Source organism: Symphalangus syndactylus, chromosome 1 (genome assembly GCF_028878055.3).
Source record: "Symphalangus syndactylus isolate Jambi chromosome 1, NHGRI_mSymSyn1-v2.1_pri, whole genome shotgun sequence".
Lineage (NCBI taxonomy): Eukaryota > Metazoa > Chordata > Mammalia > Primates > Hylobatidae > Symphalangus > Symphalangus syndactylus.
This window is the reverse complement of record NC_072423.2, coordinates 27,900,613-27,919,603: the sequence shown is the minus strand read 5'-3', so window position 1 is coordinate 27,919,603 and position 18,991 is coordinate 27,900,613. Positions and strand designations below refer to the sequence as shown.

Here is an 18,991-nt window from a genome sequence, read left to right as displayed (position 1 = left end):
AGTCTCTAATGATCTTTTGTATTTCTGTGGTTTCAGTTGTAATGTCTCCTTTTTCATTTCTGATTGTGTTTATTTGGATCTTCTCTCTTCTTTGTTAGTCTAGCTAGTGGTTTATCATTTTTGTTTATCTTTTCAAAGAACCACTTTTCATTTCAACAATCCTTTGTATTTTTAAACCTCTATTTCATTTAGTTTTGCTCTAATCTTTGTTATTTCATTTCTACTACTAACTTTGGGGTTTTGTTTGTTCTGGTTTTTCTAGTTCCTTGAGGTGTAACATTAGATCATTAATTTGTGATCTTTCTACTTTTTTGATGTAACTTCTCACCTAGCACTGCTTTTGCTGTATCTCACTGTTTTGGTATGATGTGTTTTCATTTTCATTCTTTTCAAAAACATTTTTAACTTCTGTCTTCATTTATTCATTGACCCAGCGATTGTTCAGGAGCATGTTGTTTAATTTGTATAGATTCCAGAGTTCCTCTTGATATTGATTTCTAGCTTTATACCACTGTGGTCTGAGAAAATACTTGATATAATTTTGATTTTTAAAAATTTGTTAAGACTTGTTTTGTGGCCTAACATGTGGTTTATCTTGGAGAACATCCCATGCGCTAATGAAAAGAATGCACATTGTAGTTGTTTGTGGTTTGGGGGCAGAATGTTCTGTAAATGTCTGCTAAGTCTATTTGGTCTAAAGTCCAATTTAAGTCCAGTGTTTCTTTGTTAATGTTCTGTCTCTATGATTTCTCTAGTGCTGTGAGTGGGGTATTAAAGTCCCCTGCTATTATTGTATTGCTGTCTATCTTTCTTTAGGTCTGGTAATATTTGTTTTGTGAATTCGGGTGCTCTGATGTTGGGTGCCTATATATTTAGAATTGTTATATCCTCTTGCTGAATTGATCCCTTGATTATTATATAATGGTCTTCATTTTTTAAAATTATATTACGTTTTTGGTTTAAAGTCTGTTTTATCTGATATAAGCATAGCTGTTCCTGCTCACTTTTGATTTCCATTTACTTGGAATCTCATTTTCCACCTCTTTACTTTTAGTCTATGTGTTTTTATGGGTAAGGTGAGCTTCTTGTAGGCAGCATATAGTTGGATCATGTTTTCTAAATCCATTCTGCCAAACTCTACCTTTTAAGTGGCACATTTAATCCATTTATATTCAAGGTTAACATAGACACAGGAGGCTTTGTTCCTGTCAAATTGCTGATTGTTTTCAAGTCATTTTTATAAATTCTTTGTTTCTTTTCTTTTCCTTTTCTTTGTAGTTTGATGAATTCTGTTGTGTTGCCATTTGATTCCTTTCTTTTCCTCCTTTGTGTGGCTGTTTTATATGAACTGTGAATTTTCTAGATTTTCTAGTTGGTGAGTGTACAGCTACTCATCATAGTCTCTAATGATCTTTTATATTTCTGTGGTTTCAGTCGTAATGTCTCCTTTTTCATTTCTGATTGTGTTTATTTGGATCTTCTCTCTTCTTTGTTAGTCTAGCTAGTGGTTTATCATTTTTGTTTACCTTTTCAAAGAACCACTTTTCATTTCAACAATCCTTTGTGTTTTTAAATCTCTATTTCATTTAGTTCTGTGTGTCTTTTATATTTCTGTGTGTTTTCATAATGGTGAAAATTAACCTTTCATTTCCATGTTTAAGACCCCTTTGAGCATTTCCTGTACAGCTGATCTAGTGGTGACAAATTCCCTCAGTGTTTGCTTGTCTGGGAAGGAGTTTATTTCTCCTTGATTTATGAAGTAAGCTTCTGGCAGGACACAAAACTCTTGGCTGACAGGTTCTGCTTAAGTTTAATATTTTTCTGTGGCTGCTAATTGTTCAGATGTTTTCATTACAAAGTAATTTTAATGCCACTTTGGTGGGCTGTTAATCCCTTTGGGGGCCTCATGCAAGCAAGAGCCAGCACAAAGGATCAATTTAGGTCTTGTCCTGGGGGTTACCTAGAGGGGCAGCAAACCTCAGTAGAGTAAGCCATAAATAATCTGAAGTTCTGAAGGGCTGAAGAAAAAGGAAATGGCCATCCAAAATAGAGCTGTACTTGCCGCAGCTAGGGAAATTAGGAACGAGAGATACCCAGTGATGAGGGTTGGGTCTTTGAAGAAGAGTCTATTAATATGGCCACCAGAGAGCTCTAAACATCTGCCAAGTTTCTAGAGCCCCCTGTTAGCTTAACACAACAGTACCAGCCAGGTAAGCATTCCTCGTACCCCATACCTCTTCTCCCTTCCTGCAGTTTATGCTTGCAGGGTCAGAAACCACACTTGGCAAACTGCAGAAGAAAAGGTAAAAGCAGGCTAGGCGTGGTGGCTCACACCTGTAATCCCAGCACTTTGGGAGGCCAAGGCGGGGGGATCACGAGGTCAAGAGATCGAGACCATCCTGGCTAACATGGTGAAACCCCGTCTCTACCAAAAATACAAAAAATTAGCCAGGCGTGGTGGCAGGCACCTGTAATCCCAGCTACTTGGGAGGCTGAGGCAGGAGAATCACTTGAACCCGGGAGGCAGAGGTTGCAGTGAGCTGAGATTGTGCCATTGCACTCCAGCCTGGGCAAAAAGAGTGAAACTCCGTCTCAAAAAGGAAAAAAAAAAAAGTAAAAGCATTAGATGGAATCATATGGAAACAGCCTACCTCCTTCCTTCCTCACTGCAGGCTTCTCATCTGAGCTTGGGAAAGGAGGAGCCTCCTAGATTTGATTATGTGATGATTACCCAAGATTGGACATTTTAAGTACTAATTGCAAGACCTTTTTATTACACATGAATAAATGGAATAGTCATATTGTCCTAAATTTAATTGAGGGTGGGACAAAGACTAATTCCACAGAATACATTTAAAGCAATAGTAGGAGTTAAAAGTAAAATTGCATTATAATTAGACCCTCCAAGTCCTGCCCGTTCAACTTAAGGTTACTCACACTACTGAGGCAAGATAGAAAAGTAGTTGGTGAATTTCAATTGGAAAAGTGTAGCCATGGGAAGGAACCTAGGAGTCTCATCTCTCTCCTGAAGTTAATCTGCCCAATGTCTCAAAGGCCTCAAGAATTGTTCTCAGGGAAGTATTAGAATGCAAATAAAACCACCACTCTACTTTTGCCTAGAAATCCTCTGGTGGTTGCCTGAGATGGGGAGGTATTGTTTAATGGGTATAGAGTTTCAGTTGGGAAAGATGAAAAAGTTCTGGAGATGAATGGTGATGTCACAACAATGTGAATGTACTTAATGCACACTAAATTGCACACTAAAAAATGTTCAAATGGCAAATCTTATGTATTGTATATTTCACCACAATAAAAAAATAGCATAGGATGATTGTTTATCCACTGGGAAAATAAAATAAAATAATCATTATTACCTCTAAAACCAAAATAAAACCCTGATGGATGCTTTGCCAGTTAAAGCATCTTCAGAAAGATGACAAGAAGTTAGACACTGTATCCACAGGGACAATTTGGCTTAGGCAGAAAAGGGACTGGAACACCACCTACCTTTTCTCTGTCTCTTGTTTCTGCTTCTCTCAGTGCACCAGCTACTCTCTCCCACCACAGACTGGCTTCTTCTGCACAGCCTGTGGGACATGGCCACCAAACAGCTCAGACTCATACCTCACAGGTTTGCCACCTGAGCAAACCCAAGATCTTCCACCTGGTTGAAGGTCAGAAGTCTCAGGACTGAACTTGGGGAACATGCCTACCTGTAGCCAATCACTGAGTTAGGGAAGCAGATCAGTCAGAAACTGGGGGATCCCATTAAACCACACTGTGCAAAGCAGTATTTCTGAGAACAGAGTGCTACTCCACTCTAGGCAGACAAAACAGTAGCCACCATCCATCTGCACAGTCCTTCCCTTCTCTGGAGCAGATCCCAAACAGCGCTGGGAAGACCTCAGCAGCACAGTTGGACCACCTATGTGCTCCTTCCGCCCTCATTACTTGTGCATTCTGGATCCCTGGATTTCTTAGCTGATGCTGGGTTGGCAGAAATGACGGGTAGGGGAGCAATAGAATCCTGCCCTAAATTGCAGCCAGTCATCTGAGGCCATTTTTTTTCCTTGTCAATGCTATATCCCCAGAGGGCTGGACCCTTCTCTATTCTGTTATGCTTTATTCAGACAATTTCTAGAACAATGTTGGCCAGTATAGATGATTCCCATCATCTTATCTCTACTACCTAGGTCCAAAGATTCCCCCCCAAACCTTGTGAATCTCTGACTCAGTGTTACTAGTCTTAAAAACCCAGGTCCTGAACCAGACTATGCTGTGCTCCTCTTTGGAGTGAATCTTGGATTATCAAATAATCAAATAATGGCTAAGATCAGCCCTTGTTTCCCCACGTCCCTGCTCAGTGCCAGCCCTGTCTTCATCCCCTCCCAGGCTTGGCCCCCCTTCTGCTGAGATGCACCCTAGCCTGTTGCCCATAAAGGAATGTGAAAAAAGTATCTACACTTTTGAAGATAGTGTGCTCCACCCTTCAAAGCTTTAGGAAGATAAATTTAGACATAAAACAGGAAGTATTTCTCTGTGTGGCTAAGAGTGATCTAAGAGAAGTTATTGCCTCAAGATATTTTGAAGCTGTAGTGTGGGGAAACAGTTCTCAAACCCCAGTGTGGATCAGGATCACCTAGAGGGCTTATTAAGCTGCATATTGTTGGGTCCACCCCAGAGTTTTGATTCAGTCGATCAGGGGATCAGAGGTGGGGCCTAAGAATTTGCATGTTTTTAACTCTTTTTTTTTTGAGATGGAGTCTCGCTCTGTCGCCCAGGCTGGAGTGCAGTGGCAAGATCTCAGCTCACTGCAACCTCTGCCTCCCAGGTTCAAGCAATTCTCCTGGCTCAGCCTCCCAAGTAGCTGGGATTACAGGTGCATGCTGCCATACCCGGCTAATTTTTTATATTTTTGGTAGAGACAGGGTTTCATCATGTTGGCCAGGCTGGTCTCAAACTCCTGACCTCAAGTGATCAGCCTGCCTCGGCCTCCCAAAGTGCTGGGATTACAGGCGTGAGCCACCACACCCAGCCAGAATTTGCATTTTTAAAAAGGTCCCTGATGTTTCTGAGGCAGGACCACACTTTGAGAACCACTATGGTAGAGGTTTAGGAAGAGACAGAGAAAAATCTCTCCAGGCTACAAGACTGTCTGATGCTGAAAGTCTTGGCCTAGGTCAGCTAAGGTGCTCTTTAGGGCTGACATTCTGTGATTGTTAAACAGGTGACTAAATATGTATCTGTGTCAAGCTACTCTTACTATCATTAAACAATTCTTGACTGCTTACTTTATTAAAATATAAGAATTTCCAAGAGCTTCGGACCTCTGATCTATATATAACAGAACTTCACTAAATATAACTCACTAAGTCACTTAGTGAAAAGCTTGAACTATAGAATAGTCTAATTGCCCTTTCAAATAGGCATTTAACAATAATTTCAACTAGGCTCCTACAAAAATGTTTCACAGCAAAGCTTTCACTGATGTTTTTGCAAAATGAATTTAATTACTCATTATCATATAAGGATTAGCATATAGCTGGTATGTAAATGTCTGAGATATGATTTAAACTATTGAGTCAACTGAACATGTACCTTCCTCTCCCACTTCCTCCAACAAATAAATCTTACTTGTATTTTAATTTAATACTGTGTCCATTCTTCTGAAATAGCTGTTTATTCTCAACATCTAATTTTAGACATATAACTAATATGTTACAATTTTCAACTGCCAGTTATTTAAATGCTGCCCCCTCCCTGACACAAATAAATCTTATTTACATATTATTTGCTTCATAAGTATTCCACCATCCTGCAGTCACTGTGATCATTGTCCCCAGCTAGTCTTTGATCCGTGATAATTGTCCACAGGTAGTCTTTGATCATATGTTCTCCTTTCTGGAGGAACTAATGTCCTTCCAACTCTGCTCAGCCTTCAGGGTACAATTTAGGCCCCTACTTTTCTCTTAGGCTTTCTTCAGCCACTGTAACTTTTTTTATTTTTTATTTTTTATTTTTTATTTTTTTTGAGACGGAGTCTCGCTCTGTCCCCTAGGCTGGAGTGCAGTGGCACGATCTTGGCTCACTGCAACCTCTGCCTCCCGGGTTCACGCCATTCTCCTGCCTCAGCCTCTCCGAGTAGCTGGGACTACAGGCGCCTGCCACCACGCCCGGCTAATTTTTTGTATTTTTAGTAGAGACGGGGTTTCACCATGGTCTCAATCTCCTGACCTCGTGATCCGCCCGCCTCGGCCTCCCAAAGTGCTGGGATTACAAGCGTGAGCCACCGCGCCCAGCCTCACTGTAACTTTTTTAAGTTTCTCCCTTATCCAAGTCCCTTACTACTTAAAACCTCAGGAGTAAAGGGACCTCAGAGAACATCCAGTCCACACTGCCCTCTGTTTAAATGTGTCTACAGTGTACCACACCAAGGAACTCCCACACTCCGAAGGAACAGCCCAGTGATCAGGAGCTTTGAATCAATTCTTGGCACCTAACACTTTGTGAAGAGTCTGCTAAACTCTCTCTATCAGAAATCCCAGAAACTGAGAACAGGTCATCCTTGGAGGTATGTAATACAGTATTTAACCACCTTTCTACCTGAGTGTGCTTACCTGCAAAGGGTTATGTCGATATTAACCAGGAATGATCATGGTTGTCACATTTAAACTAATAATAATAAAGTACACAATTTATTATGCAGAAAGAATCATGCCTTCATAATCAGTCTTCACAAAGATTCCTTTAACACTCTGCACCCACCATTCCTAATCCTGGAAAATTATTTCCCTTTGCTCTTTGCTCATCCATAGGCCCTTTGACAAGTCTCCAGAAAACTACTGAACTACATACATCAACAATAAAGAAGTCCTAATGTCCAAAACCTTGCTTGTCACTTTTTTGTGTGTATAATTTATCTCCTCAACTAGATCATAGGCTTCTAGAAAACATGAGTTCTGTTTTACATTTTGTGCCCCTTGGCAGCTGTATCTGAAAGGAGTCAGGATCTGGAAGCCCAAGTCTCCTTGTCAATGTCTGCTTGGTTCCCAAGGACATCTGTAAATGGAAGAGGGGCATAGTACACAGAAGACATTGCTGGCAAGTGTGCTGTCTTTACGATTGGGTGAGTCATCCGCTGAAATCTTTATAATAGACTTCTACCTTGATGGAATGGGTTGGACTAACGAGGAACCACCATTACTCCAAGGCCCAGAGCAGAGCTGGCCTCATCGTCTCCATACTTCCTGTCTTCTAGGTGCCACCCTGATCCCTCATTTCCTTTCAGCTGCATGTCTAAATCCCCACCCCACCCCTCGTCTAGTTGGCTTTGATTCCAAGGACCTAGGGCTGGAGTAGGGCTTTCACAAATAAGACAGCAGGAATGTAATGTAACCTAATAGGCAGACTAAGAAAGCATCTATACAGAAGAACAGACATACAAATACCAAGGCAGATAAGAGTGACAAAAGACAAAAAAAAAAAAAGAGAGAGAAAAAGCTGAAGCCGGTCAGAATTCATCAGGGAATGGTGTATGTCTGCCACCTCAGTAGTCCTTTAAAGGTAAACAGGCTTATTTTTCATGCACCAGCCTATGGTCCCTTCACTGGGACACTCTCAACAGCTCCAGCTTTTTATAACTCTGGCTGGAAAGGTCAGCTCTGAACTGTTCCTGGGCAGGGAGAGGGGTTCACATACGGGTTGGGGATGGAGTAGGGGAGCAGAGGAGCAGTGCCTATGTTAGAAACCGGTAGGAAGGCTGGGCGCGGTGGCTTGCACCTGTAACCCCAACACTTTGAGAGGCTGAGGTGGGTGGATCAACTGAGGTCAGGAGCTTGAGACCAGCCTGACTAATATGGTGAAACCTCATCTCTACTAAAAATATAAAAATTAGCTGGGCGTGGTGGCATGTGCCTGTAGTCCCAGCAGCTGGGCAGGAGAATTGCTTGAACCCAGGAGGTGGAGGTTGCTGTGAGGCAAGATCGTGCCACTGCACTCCAGCCTGGGTGACAGAGGAAAACTCCGGTTTCAGGAAAAAAAAAAAAAAAAAAAAAAAAGCAGCAGCAGCAGCTGGTAGGAGCTGGATGCCTGGAAGAACAAAGAGCCTTTCTCCCTTAGGAGTGAGCCTAATAGATGGATCTCTACTCCCTTTCCCATGGGCCCTCTACTGGTCTTTGCTTCTTCCATTTTTCACATTCTGACTGCATATACATACATGGCAATATATAGAGAATTTGGCCTCTTGACTCTCACCAGAGCACCTCCCCAGCCCCATGACTCTGATTTCTTCAATGACGTATGTTAAGTACTTTTTCTCCAAAGGTGAAATGATCCTAGGCTTTCTTAAGAGCGATGATTCTGAGCCTTACCCACATTTTAGAATCAGCTGAGGAATCACAAAAAAATCTCAATGACCAGGCAGCACCCCCAAGCCAATCAAGTAAGAATCTTGGGTGTAAGACCCAGACATGAGTGTATTTTTTAAAATTGTTTATTTTTATGGGTACCTAGCAGGTAACCATATTTATGGGACATATGAGCTATTTGGATACAGGCAGACTATATAATAATCACATCGGGGGAAATGGGGTGTCCATCACCTCAGGCATTTCTCATGTCTCTGTATTACAAACATTCCAATTATGCTTTTAGTTATTTTTAGGTGTACAATGAATTTTTTTTTTACTTTAGCCACAGATCTAGGTACATTTTTAAACTCCCCAAATGATTCTAATATGCAGTCAAGGCTGAGCCAGCTGCCCTGGAGATGGTCCATCCCTTTTCAGGCCTCGCTGCACATCAGACTCATCTGAGGAACTTTTAAAACCACTGTTGCCTGTGCCCTACCCAGACTCATTAAAATCACTGTCTCTGGGGACTACAGCCAAGATATCAGTATGATTCTTTTTGTGTGTGTGATAAACTACATATAACATAAAATTTACCTTTGAACTATTTTTGAAAGTGCAAATCAGTGGCCTTAAGTCCGTTTGCAGTGTGTACAGCCATCCCCAGAACTTCTTCATCATCTGAAAGAGAAACTCTGTACCCATTAAACAATACCTCCCCATTCCCTTCTCCCGCTAGCCCCTGCAATCCTGGCAATCACTTTTCTACTTCCTGTCTCTATGAATTTGACCATGTGAAGTACCTCCTATAAGCAAAGTTGTACAATATTTGTCCTTTCGTGTCTTATTTCACTTAGCACAATACTTTCTAGGTTTATCCATGCTGAGCATGTATGAGAATATCATTCCTTTTTTATGGGCCAGACATAGTGGCTCATGCCTGTCATCCCAGGTGTGGGAGGGATCATACGCCATTGGGAGACTGAGGTGGGAGGATGGTTTGAGCACAGGAGGGGTTCAAGACTAGCCTGGGCAACAAAGGGAGACCCTATCTCCAAAAATAAAAAAGAAGCTGGGTGCGGTGGTTCACGCCTATAATCCCTGCACTTTGGAAGGCCGAGGTGGGCTGATCACTTGAGGCCACGAATTTGAGAACAGCCTGGCCAACATGGCGAAACCCCCTCTCTACTGAAAAATACAAAAATCATTTGAGTATGGTGGTGCACGTCTGTAATTCCAGCTACTCTGGAGGCTGAGGCATGAGAATTGCTTGAACCTGGGAGGCAGAGGGTGCAGTCAGTCGAGGTGGCGCCACTGCACTTGAGCCTGGGAGACAGAGTGAGACCCTGTCTCAAAACAAAAATAAAAAATAAAAACAACAAACAGACACTTACTTTTGAAAAAAGAAAAAAGAATGTTATTATTTCTATGGCTGAATATTATTCCATTGTATGGATATACTACATTTTTTTAAAGAACTTTCAATTCTTTGGAGTATATACCTAGCAGTGGCATTGTTGGATCCTATGGTAATTCTATGTTTAGCTTTTTGAGGAATTCTTTATCCCTCATGTAACTCTTAGGTACAGCCAAGGGAGAGGAAGGAACACTGATATGGCCAGCATTCCTCTTAAGACCTAAGAGTGGCCAGGCGTGGTGGCTGATGCCTGTAATCCCAGCACTTTGGGAGGCCGAGGTGGGGAATCACGAGGTCAAGGAATCGAGACCATCCTGGCCAACCAACATGGTGAAACCCTGTCTCTACTAAAAATACAAAAATTAGCTGGGTGTAGTGGCGCACACCTGTAGTCCCAGATACTCGCGGAAGGCTGAGGCAGGAGAATTGCTTGAACCCGGGAGGCGGAGGTTGCAGTGAGCCGAGATCGCGCCACTGCACTCCAGCCTGGGCGACAGGGCGAGACTCCATCTCAAAAAAAAAAAGAAAAAGAAAAAAGAAAAAAGAAAAAAAAACCTAAGAGTGTACTGATTGGTAGTTGGTAAATATTATTGAATGAATTTCTTCATAAATTATATGATAGTCCAATGCATTTGTTATTATCCCACATTCAAAAAACTATTCTGTGGATTAATGTAGTTATTACCCTGTTGAAAATCCCATTTTCCATTCGAAATAACATCCCAATTGAAGTTTCTACCCACAGTTGAAATGTGTCCCCGTGATAATTTAAGTATCAGAGTTTCTTAATGATTTGCTTTGTAGATAATAAATTAGGCCTGATTCAAGACTTTTCCTATCACAATGCCATTTTTGTAATAATGCCTGGTGTTATTCCTATTGTAATACTAATGCTCAGATAGCTTCTCTTGAATAGAAAGGAGAAGCTGTCTATATCCATAGGAACAAGTACATAAAATGTCTTCCATCTCATAAAGCATTGCCAAACTCTCCTTTTCTATCAGGCCTCAACATTTCTACTTGAAAATTAACTGCAAGGATGCTTTACTACATTATAATATACCCTTCCTACCCAAGCAGTGTCTGCTCTAAGATGTCAACGACCTTTTGCAATGCACTATTGCTCTTTCTGCAAATTTAACAGTTTCTTCAGAATTTACAACTTCTGTTTCTTTTTTTTTTTTTTTTTTTGAGGCGGAGTTTCGCTCTTGTTGCCCAGGCTGGAGTGCAATGGAGCGATCCCAGCTCACTACAACCTCTGCCTCCCAGGTTCAAGCAATTCTCCTGCCTCAGCCTCCTGAGTAGCTAGGATTACAGGCATGAGCCACCACGCCCGGCTAATTTTGTATTTTTAGTAGAGATGGGGTTTCTCCATGTTGGTCAGGCTGGTCTTGAACTCCCAGCCTCAGGTGATCCACCCACTTCGGCCTCCCAAAGTGCTGGGATTACAGGCATGAGCCACTGCGCCCGGCCTACAACTTCTGTTTCAATGTAGGAGCCAGGTGGGATGCTCTACGCAGAGACAGGGATGGGTGGAGAGAGACAGAAATACATGCAGTCTCCCTATAAAGGTTCTTCAATTCCATATCTCAGTGTATAAAATCTGTAAAAACGTATACATGGATAAACATGCATCAAATACAGAAATACCAAAGTGAACTTTGGGGGAAAAAAAAAGAAAAAGTTGCCAACCAGTCTAAGCAATAGTGAAAACCACTGTTGTCTCAAATAATTGATCAATCTCTTACCTTTTTCTTATTGCTTTACCATTTTTAAAAAATGTGTCTGAAGTTTTACAACCATTCCTGGATGTGAAGTGGAACAATAGTGGTTTGGGGCATCAGCTGGGATAGGTCAGGGGGATAGGAAAAGCAGAGGAGAGTCAGTGCCACCTGGAGAGTTGATTGATCTGAGAGGAGAAGTGGCAGCACCTGTGAGTTTTGAGCTCTTCTAGGTATGTTCTAAGATAGCACTTCCTAAAGGAAAATCCATAGAACACTAGTTCTGGGACACACTTAGCAAAAACAGGCCCAGTAAGTAAAGAAGTTTGGAGACACTCTATATACCGGTGAAGCCACAACATATTGCAGTTTCTTAAAGGCTCTGAGACACATGGAAAAGAAACCTGAAAAACTTTAACAGAGGGTTTACCAAATTAGTTTTGCCATGGAGCTCTTTTTGTAAGTAATGCACTAATAATGTGTTTCAAGGAACTGGTGTTCCCCAGGACATAACTTGGGAAATTTTGCTCTAGAGCAACTGGATACTCTTGCAACCATTGTTCTTACATCCCTGGACCTTCAAACCTTAATATTATTATTTTGAGACGGAGTTTCGCTCTTGTCACCCAGGCTGGAGTGTGATGGCGCAATCTCATCTTGGATCGCTGCAGCCTCTGCCTCCCAGGTTCAAGTGATTCTCCTGCCTCAGCCTCCCAAGTAGCTGGGATTACAAGCATGCACCACCTTGCCTGGCTAATTTTTTGTATTTTTAGTAGAGATGGGGTTTCACAATGTTGGCCAGGCTGGTCTCGAACTCCTGGCCTCAAGTGATCCGCCTGCCTTGGCCTCCCAAATTGCTGGGATTACACGCATGAGCCACCGCACCTGGCCCTTCAAGCCTTATTCATTCCTCCTAGTGTTCCAAGTCCTCATTCAACCACAGCTTCTCACAACTCTCATTTCCTTTTATTAGCCACTTTTCTTTCCAAGACAATGTGTATCCCATCCCTTGAATGCCACCTATTAAAATCCACCTCCTGCACCTTTGCCCCTTCTCATTTCCCCCACTTAGAACATATCCATCCCTTCCTTCAAGATCCAGCCCTAAACTCTGACTATAGGAAGCCTTTTCTGAAGAAGTCCACTTACATGGAATGTTCAGTTATTTAAATTCTGCTTTATTTAATCCTAGTGTGTCACAGAGAAACTGCTGATGATACAGTTACATGAATCTTCTCTTGGAAATAATTTGTCATCTCTACCTTTCACGCTCACTCATTTAACAACAAGACTAAATCTAATACCATTGCCCTCTCTACTGCACGTTTACTATATTCCATACACCAGAAATGTTTGTTTCATTTCCTTCTGACTAAACCAAGTAGAATGTAGAATAACACATTTGAAAGTTGGCTGAGGCGAGTGGATCACCTGAGGTCAGGAGTTCGAGACTAGCCTGACCAACATGGTGAAACCCTGTCTCTGCTAAAAATACAAAAATTAGCCGGGCGTGGTGGCGCATGCCTGTAATCCCAGCTACTCAGGAGGCTGAGGCAGAATTGCTTGAACCCGGGAGGCGGAGGTTGCAGTGAGCTGAGATCGTGCCATTGCACTCCAGCCTGGGCAACAAGAGCAAAACTCTGTCTCAAAAAAAAAAAAAAAAGTTTAAACATTCTTTATAGTGATTCATGCAACCAGGCACAACCACAGACTAGTAAAAAATAATCCCAAATATTTGTTCAGTTTGCCCCTCCTCTCCATGCCCAATGTTGTGGCTCTTGGTGGAGGCCTTTTTTTCCCATCTACATTACTAGAATACTTCTTGGACTTCCACTCTTTCCCCTCCCCACATTGCTGCCCAAGAGATGTTTCAAAAATCCAAAAGTGAAATCACTATCCTGCTTAAAATATTTCAATTACTCTCCATCACTTAAAGCAGTGTTTCTCAAACTGTAAACATTTAGCTTTAGGGGTTTTGACATATCCACATACCACCTGTTCTCTTGGGTATTTAATATACTTCCTTAAACAAAATCAAATTTTAACAAGTAAATTTGATATAGTCCTAATCAATACTATTAGTTGAAGGCAATTTTGATTGGCAGCTATTTTTCTTTTCTGTATTAATGTATAACTATTAAGATAAAAATGTTCATCCATGTTATGACTTAAAAGCATCTTGTATAACACCAGTGGGGCATAGATGGCTCTGTGATAGGTATGTAGCTACAGAATAAAATCTCAGCTTTTGGCATGACATAATCTGGTCTTCACTGCCTTTTACATCACGGTCTCTGTCCCTTTCCCATCAGTATCCCCAGCTCTCCTGGAGCAACTGCAGTTCTCCAACCTTGCTGTGATGTTTTCTGGCTCTGTGCTTTTATAGTATGGTATTCTTTTTTTTTTTTGGAGACGGAGTCTTGCTTTGTCGCCCAGGCTGGAGTGCAGTGGCACGACCTCGGCTCACTATAACCTCCTCCAACTCCTGGGTTCAAGCAATTCTGACTCAGCCTCCCGAGTAGCTGGGATTACAGCTGCCTGCCACCATGCCCAGCTAATTTTTGTATTTTTAGTAGAGACAGGGTTTCACCATGTTGGTCAGGCTGGTCTTGAACTCCTGACCTCGTGATCCACCTGCCTTGGCCTCCCAAAGTGCTGAGATTACAGGCGTGAGCCACTGCAGCCGGCCTACAGTATGGTATTCTTTCTACCCTGTTTCCCAAGCCATCTCCTCTCATCTTTCCACATGGACTGAAGGGCTCTCCCCTGGATTTGTATACTTCTTGCTATCAACAGAGCACTTACTCCTCCCATTCCTTGTCTTAAGCAGACATCGGGTTTGGCCAACATTGTATTCTGCAAACTCTAAGGGAAAACTGGTGAAGACTGAACTGTGGTGTGGGAATCCCGCCTAGCTCATCTGCCTGGGTTGTCTTCGTCTTCGTCTCATGACTAGGCTATTTTACAACTCTGAGATCACAGTGAACTTACAGAAAACTGATAGTAATGCAAGTGAATCTTGTTTATAATTAAATAAATTCTGTCAGGTGGAGTTCAATTGCATTCCCTCCTCCACTGTGGAAGAAGCTAGTTTTGCATTTAGGAAGCAACTTCGTTTCAATGGGCTGACATATTTATCTGGTCTTTGGGTTCTCCTCTGAAGTAATTGTAACACCTTTCTGATTCCCTTGTTAGTTAATGACTTAAAATCTCTGATAGGTGTTCATTGCATATTCGTTGCATCATGATTTAAACTTTCTTGTAGAAACTATTCTTAAGGCCGGGTGCGGTGGCTCATGCCTGTAATCCCAGCACTTTGGGAGGGCCGACGTGGGTGAATCACCTGAGGTCAGGAGTTCAAGAGCAGCCTGGGCAACATGGTGAAACCTGTCTCTACTAAAAATACAAAATATTAGCTGGGCATGGTGGTGCGCACCTGTAATCCCAGCTACTCGGGGGGCTGAGGCAGGAGAATCACTTGAACCTGGGAGGCGGTGGTTGCAGTGAGCCGAGATTGTGCCATTGCACTCCAGCCTGGGCAACAAGAGCATAACTCCGTCTTAAATTAATCAAATAAAAACTATTCTTTAACAGTATGTATTTGATACAGAGCCTGGTACCTCATGAATATGTGTTCATGACAGAATGAATGACTGAGTGAATGAATAAATTTAGACAAGTAGGTGTAGACTTTCCATGGTCAGGATCAAATATTTAGGTCTAGATGATTCATCATGAAGGAAGGGTGTGGAATACTAGTATGATGCTTAGCTACTATTACAAAGTTGAAATTGAAATGAGAAAACTTCCCTAATCCTTTGGAAGATGGTGGCAAGAATGGGCTGCAGGGGATGTGCTAAGCCTGTGTCTCTGGGTCACCTGAGTGGCCCCTATAAAGGCTGAGTCAGAGAGGTCACAAAGTGGCTGAGTATGGAATAAGGGATGGGAGACAATGAATGCCCCTTTTTTTTTTTTTTTTTTTTAGACAGAGTCTCGCCCTGTCGCCCACACACTGGACTACAGTGGCACGATCTCAGCTCACTGCAACCTCTGCCTCCTGGGTTCAAGCGATTCTCCTGCCTCAGCCTCCCAAGTAGCTGGGAATACAGGCACGCGCCACCATGCCTGGCTAATTTTTTTGTGTGTATCTTTAGTAGAGACGGGGTTTCACCATGTTGGCCAGGCTGGTCTCGAACTCCTGACCTCATGATCTGCCCGCCTCAGCCTCCCAAAGTGTTGGGATTACAGGCATAAGCCACCGCTCTGGGCCATGAATGCCATTTAAGCCACATAACTCCTGCTTCCTTTCCCTCCATTGTATACAGATCCAAGGACCAGCAGGTTTTCTCCTGCACTGAGTCTTTTAAACCCTGTTAAACTGTGAAATAATATATCATTCTGGCATTTTCTTTTTAGTTGGAGTACCATCTATAGTTAAACTGTATAAAGGAAAAAAATCCTATGAGTCAGTTTCCAGACCTATGAGTGCTTTGAAGATTACATCAATGGAGTTCCATATATTGAAACCACAAGCTTCCTGCCAATTGTCTGGATTTACAAAGATCTATTTCACTTTGAACAAATGAGGAAGAACTCCCAAGGCTATTATCTATAGACATGCATGAACTTTTAAGGGACGTTTAAAAGCCAGATCTTTACCCCCAATTTTTCTCCTATCTTTATATAAACATAATGGTTAATATAGAAAAGGAAGCTGAATTACTATTTATGTCGTTCCCGAAATTGACGCAGCAATTTTAAGAGTACTAATATACAATGCACATACTTCTCCCTGACACTATATAATACTATTAGGTACTATTATTTTCCACTTTTTACAGGTGTGGAAACTGAAGCTCAGAGAGGTTAAGTGGATCACCTAAGTTCCACCACTAGACTAGTAAGTGGCAGCAACATCAAGTTTCCAATTCAGGACTAACTTTAAAGGTCACATTCTACTATACCATTATGCCCATAAGAGAACCACAGGAGTTAAATTATGTCATAGAAATATTAACATTTGGTTGAGGCGAGAAAAAGACCAGTCAAAAAATGTAATGTCAGTTTGGGTAGAGGATGGAGGGTGGCGGGTAGTGACTGGATAGGGTATAAAATTGCTAGGTGGAAAAAAAGGTTGGGAGTAGAGTAAAACGAGGGAGGCAGTCACTTGGGAAGCCAGGGTGGGGGGTACAACTCGAGGTCAAAACAGTGCCCAGCTGAGCTATATTGGCTAAGAGTAAATAACACTGGCACCCATTTAACTCATATGCACACATAAGAGGTTGCATAAGCAACACTTTGTACATGGCAGACTTTTCTAAGAAGTCTAAATTTAGAAGACCTCTGTTGAATTTAAATTAAAAGGCAGGATTCCAGTAAAGACTAGAAGATTTTATTTCCATAATTGGCACATGCAGGTAGTAGATCCTCAGAAAATATTTGTACAGTGATTGAGGACAAAACAGGAAGGCACCTGAAGTGGTTGGGAAAGGCTTGCCAAGTCAAACTGAGTATGAAACGGCACTTGTATGTGTAAGGGTAATAGCATTTATTGAGTTATCTACGATGTGCCAGTTACCGAGTTAAGTGCTTCACATACATCAACTCCTTTAATTCTGGCAACAACTCTATATAAACTGTATTGTCGGTCCTATGTTAATAGATGAGGCACAGAAATTAAGAAACTTATTCAAGCTCCTAACACTTGAATCGAGCAGATCTTTCATGCTCTTAGCCATCTCACTGCAGTCTGAATTCTTAACTTATGCTAGAGTGAAGTTTAATGACTGCTTGTGCTAGAATGTGGTGGAGACTGTATGGCGCACCTACCTCGCCAACATGTATAAGAATATAGGTATCCAAATTATTGGTCAGAAAATCCTGTGGCCTTGGGTGATGAAAAGCTAATGGCAACAGAAATTGGGCCAGGAAGCCTTGTGTAGGGAACTATCTGACTGGTCACATTTCGTAAGTTACTTCCTTTTTGTCCCAAACGAAGCCATAGTTTTCAAAGGGATAATGGCCTTGGATGTTGCTAAGAGTGGCAGAGAGAGCTCAGGTGTCGTCCATTCCGGATCATTCCAGGGAAAGGCATCCTCTACAGGGTTGCCTGCTTTGATGACGGAGATTGCGGGCGGCAGTCTGACGCGGTGTAAACCTGATGATTCCTGCTAAAAACAATCATTTCCAAGATCTGATTAGCCTTAAATATGCCACAGCTCAGTTTGCAAAGTAGTAATTTTTTAAAAGTCTAGGCAAAGATTTTGGCCAATTCCAACTCAAGTATCCGGATCTCCAGCACTACTTCCCTCTAGCGATGCCATACACATCTAACCCTAAACCGAGGAAGCGTCCGCTGAGGTTGCCCATTGCAGGATGCTGGTGTGTCGCCGGGCACATGAAAGTCCCTGAGTCAGGGGACAGCGCCCGCCAGAGACTGCGGGCGGGAGCCGGCGACTGAGAACCGCATGCCCCGCTCTCTGGCGTGAGTACGCAGGCCTCCTCCCACGGTCTCGGGAAGCCCAGACGCCGCAGGCTTCCCCGCCGTAGAGGAGCTGCCGGGGCGTAGTTCCTCCACCGCTTCCTCCTCCAGCTGCACCCACCCATCCTTTCCTGCTCGGGAGGGCCTCCTCACCTCCCGGGTTTGAAGCGCGCGCCACGGCCAGCCCGGGACCGCGGGGGAGGGCGAGGGAGGCGCGCAGCCGCACGCACGCAGTAGGCAGCCCCGCCCCGCCCCTCAAGGCCCAAGGTCCCGCCCCTCGAGGCTCCGTGCCCCGCCCCGCGGGTGTCCCGCCCCTTTGCGCGGCTGGCGCGGCCAGCTGGCCCGGCTCCCCTCAGCAAACCTGTCTAGTTGGGGCGGGGAGCGGAGCTTCCTCCTTTGAGGGCTGTGCCGCGCTGCCAGATTTGTTCTTCCGCCCCTGCCTCCGCGGCTCGGAGGCGAGCGGAAGGTGCCCCGGGGCCGAGGCCCGTGACGGGGCGGGCGGGAGCCCGGGCAGTCCGGGGTCGCCGGCGAGGGCCATGTCGCTGTTAGGGGACCCGCTGGAGGCCCTGCCGCCCTCAGCCGCCCCCACGGGGCCGCTGCTCGCCCCTCCGGCCGGCGCAACCCTCAACCGCCTGCGGGAGCCGCTGCTGCGGAGGCTCAGCGAGCGCCTTGACCAGGCGCCCGAGGGCCGGGGCTGGAGGAGACTGGCGGAGCTGGCGGGGAGTCGCGGTCGCCTCCGCCTCAGGTGAGCTCGGGGCCGCTGCAGGCCGAGCGCGCCGGCCGAGCGAGGCGGGCTGCGGTGGGGAGTTGGGGGCTCCGTCGGCGGGGCTGAGCGCGGCGGGGGCCGCCGGCGTGAGTGAGCGGAGGTGGGGGAGGACTTCGGTCATTGAGGCGGAACGGAACCCAGCAGCTCCCCGGAACGCCTGGGGTTTGAGAGCGGGGCCCAGGGCTCTGGAGGGTGGAGGCAAAAGTGGCCCAGCGGCTGCCTCGCTCCCTGTTCCCACCCCCGCCCCTGGGTGAAAGG

The 18,991-nt window shown here is 44.0% G+C and overlaps 2 protein-coding genes across 5 annotated transcripts in view; one reads left to right on the top strand and one right to left on the bottom strand.

Moving 5' to 3' along the window:
• The window catches only part of MALT1 (MALT1 paracaspase), a 212,314-nt gene that overhangs the window by 119,150 nt on the left and 74,173 nt on the right, over window positions 1–18,991 (top strand). Inside the window, exon 1 of one of the 3 annotated variants that reach the window (XM_055297859.2) lies at window positions 18,425–18,712. The exons of 1 other annotated variant lie outside the window; for it this stretch is intronic. In XM_055297859.2, the coding sequence (XP_055153834.2) occupies window positions 18,504–18,712 (209 nt within the window). In that variant the 5' untranslated portion in view covers window positions 18,425–18,503. Of the gene's footprint in view, window positions 1–18,424; window positions 18,713–18,991 lie in introns of those variants that run through there. One more of the 3 variants, XM_055297858.2, reaches the window with a different exon arrangement.
• Window positions 16,857–18,505, bottom strand: LOC134736664 (collagen alpha-1(VII) chain-like). Of its 2 annotated transcripts, none has more exons than XM_063639474.1 (2): window positions 18,329–18,505; window positions 16,857–17,656 (listed from the first exon to the last, which is right to left on the bottom strand). In XM_063639474.1, the coding sequence occupies exons 1-2, from the start codon at window positions 18,503–18,505 to the stop codon at window positions 17,459–17,461; spliced, it is 375 nt and encodes a 124-aa protein (XP_063495544.1). In that variant the 3' UTR covers window positions 16,857–17,458. The 2 variants fall into 2 exon arrangements, with proteins under 2 accessions (XP_063495544.1, XP_063495545.1); XM_063639475.1 differs by having other exon boundaries at window positions 16,865–17,653.

Excerpts from the sequence above, each read along its gene's own strand:
- LOC134736664 (XM_063639474.1), bottom strand. The coding sequence starts at position 18,505 with ATGGCCCTCGCCGGCGACCCCGGACTGCCCGGGCTCCCGCCCGCCCCG. Across the intron at positions 17,657-18,328 it reads TCCCCGCCCCAACTAGACAG|CAGGAATCATCAGGTTTACA; the intron begins GTTTGCTGAGGG and ends GATTGTTTTTAG.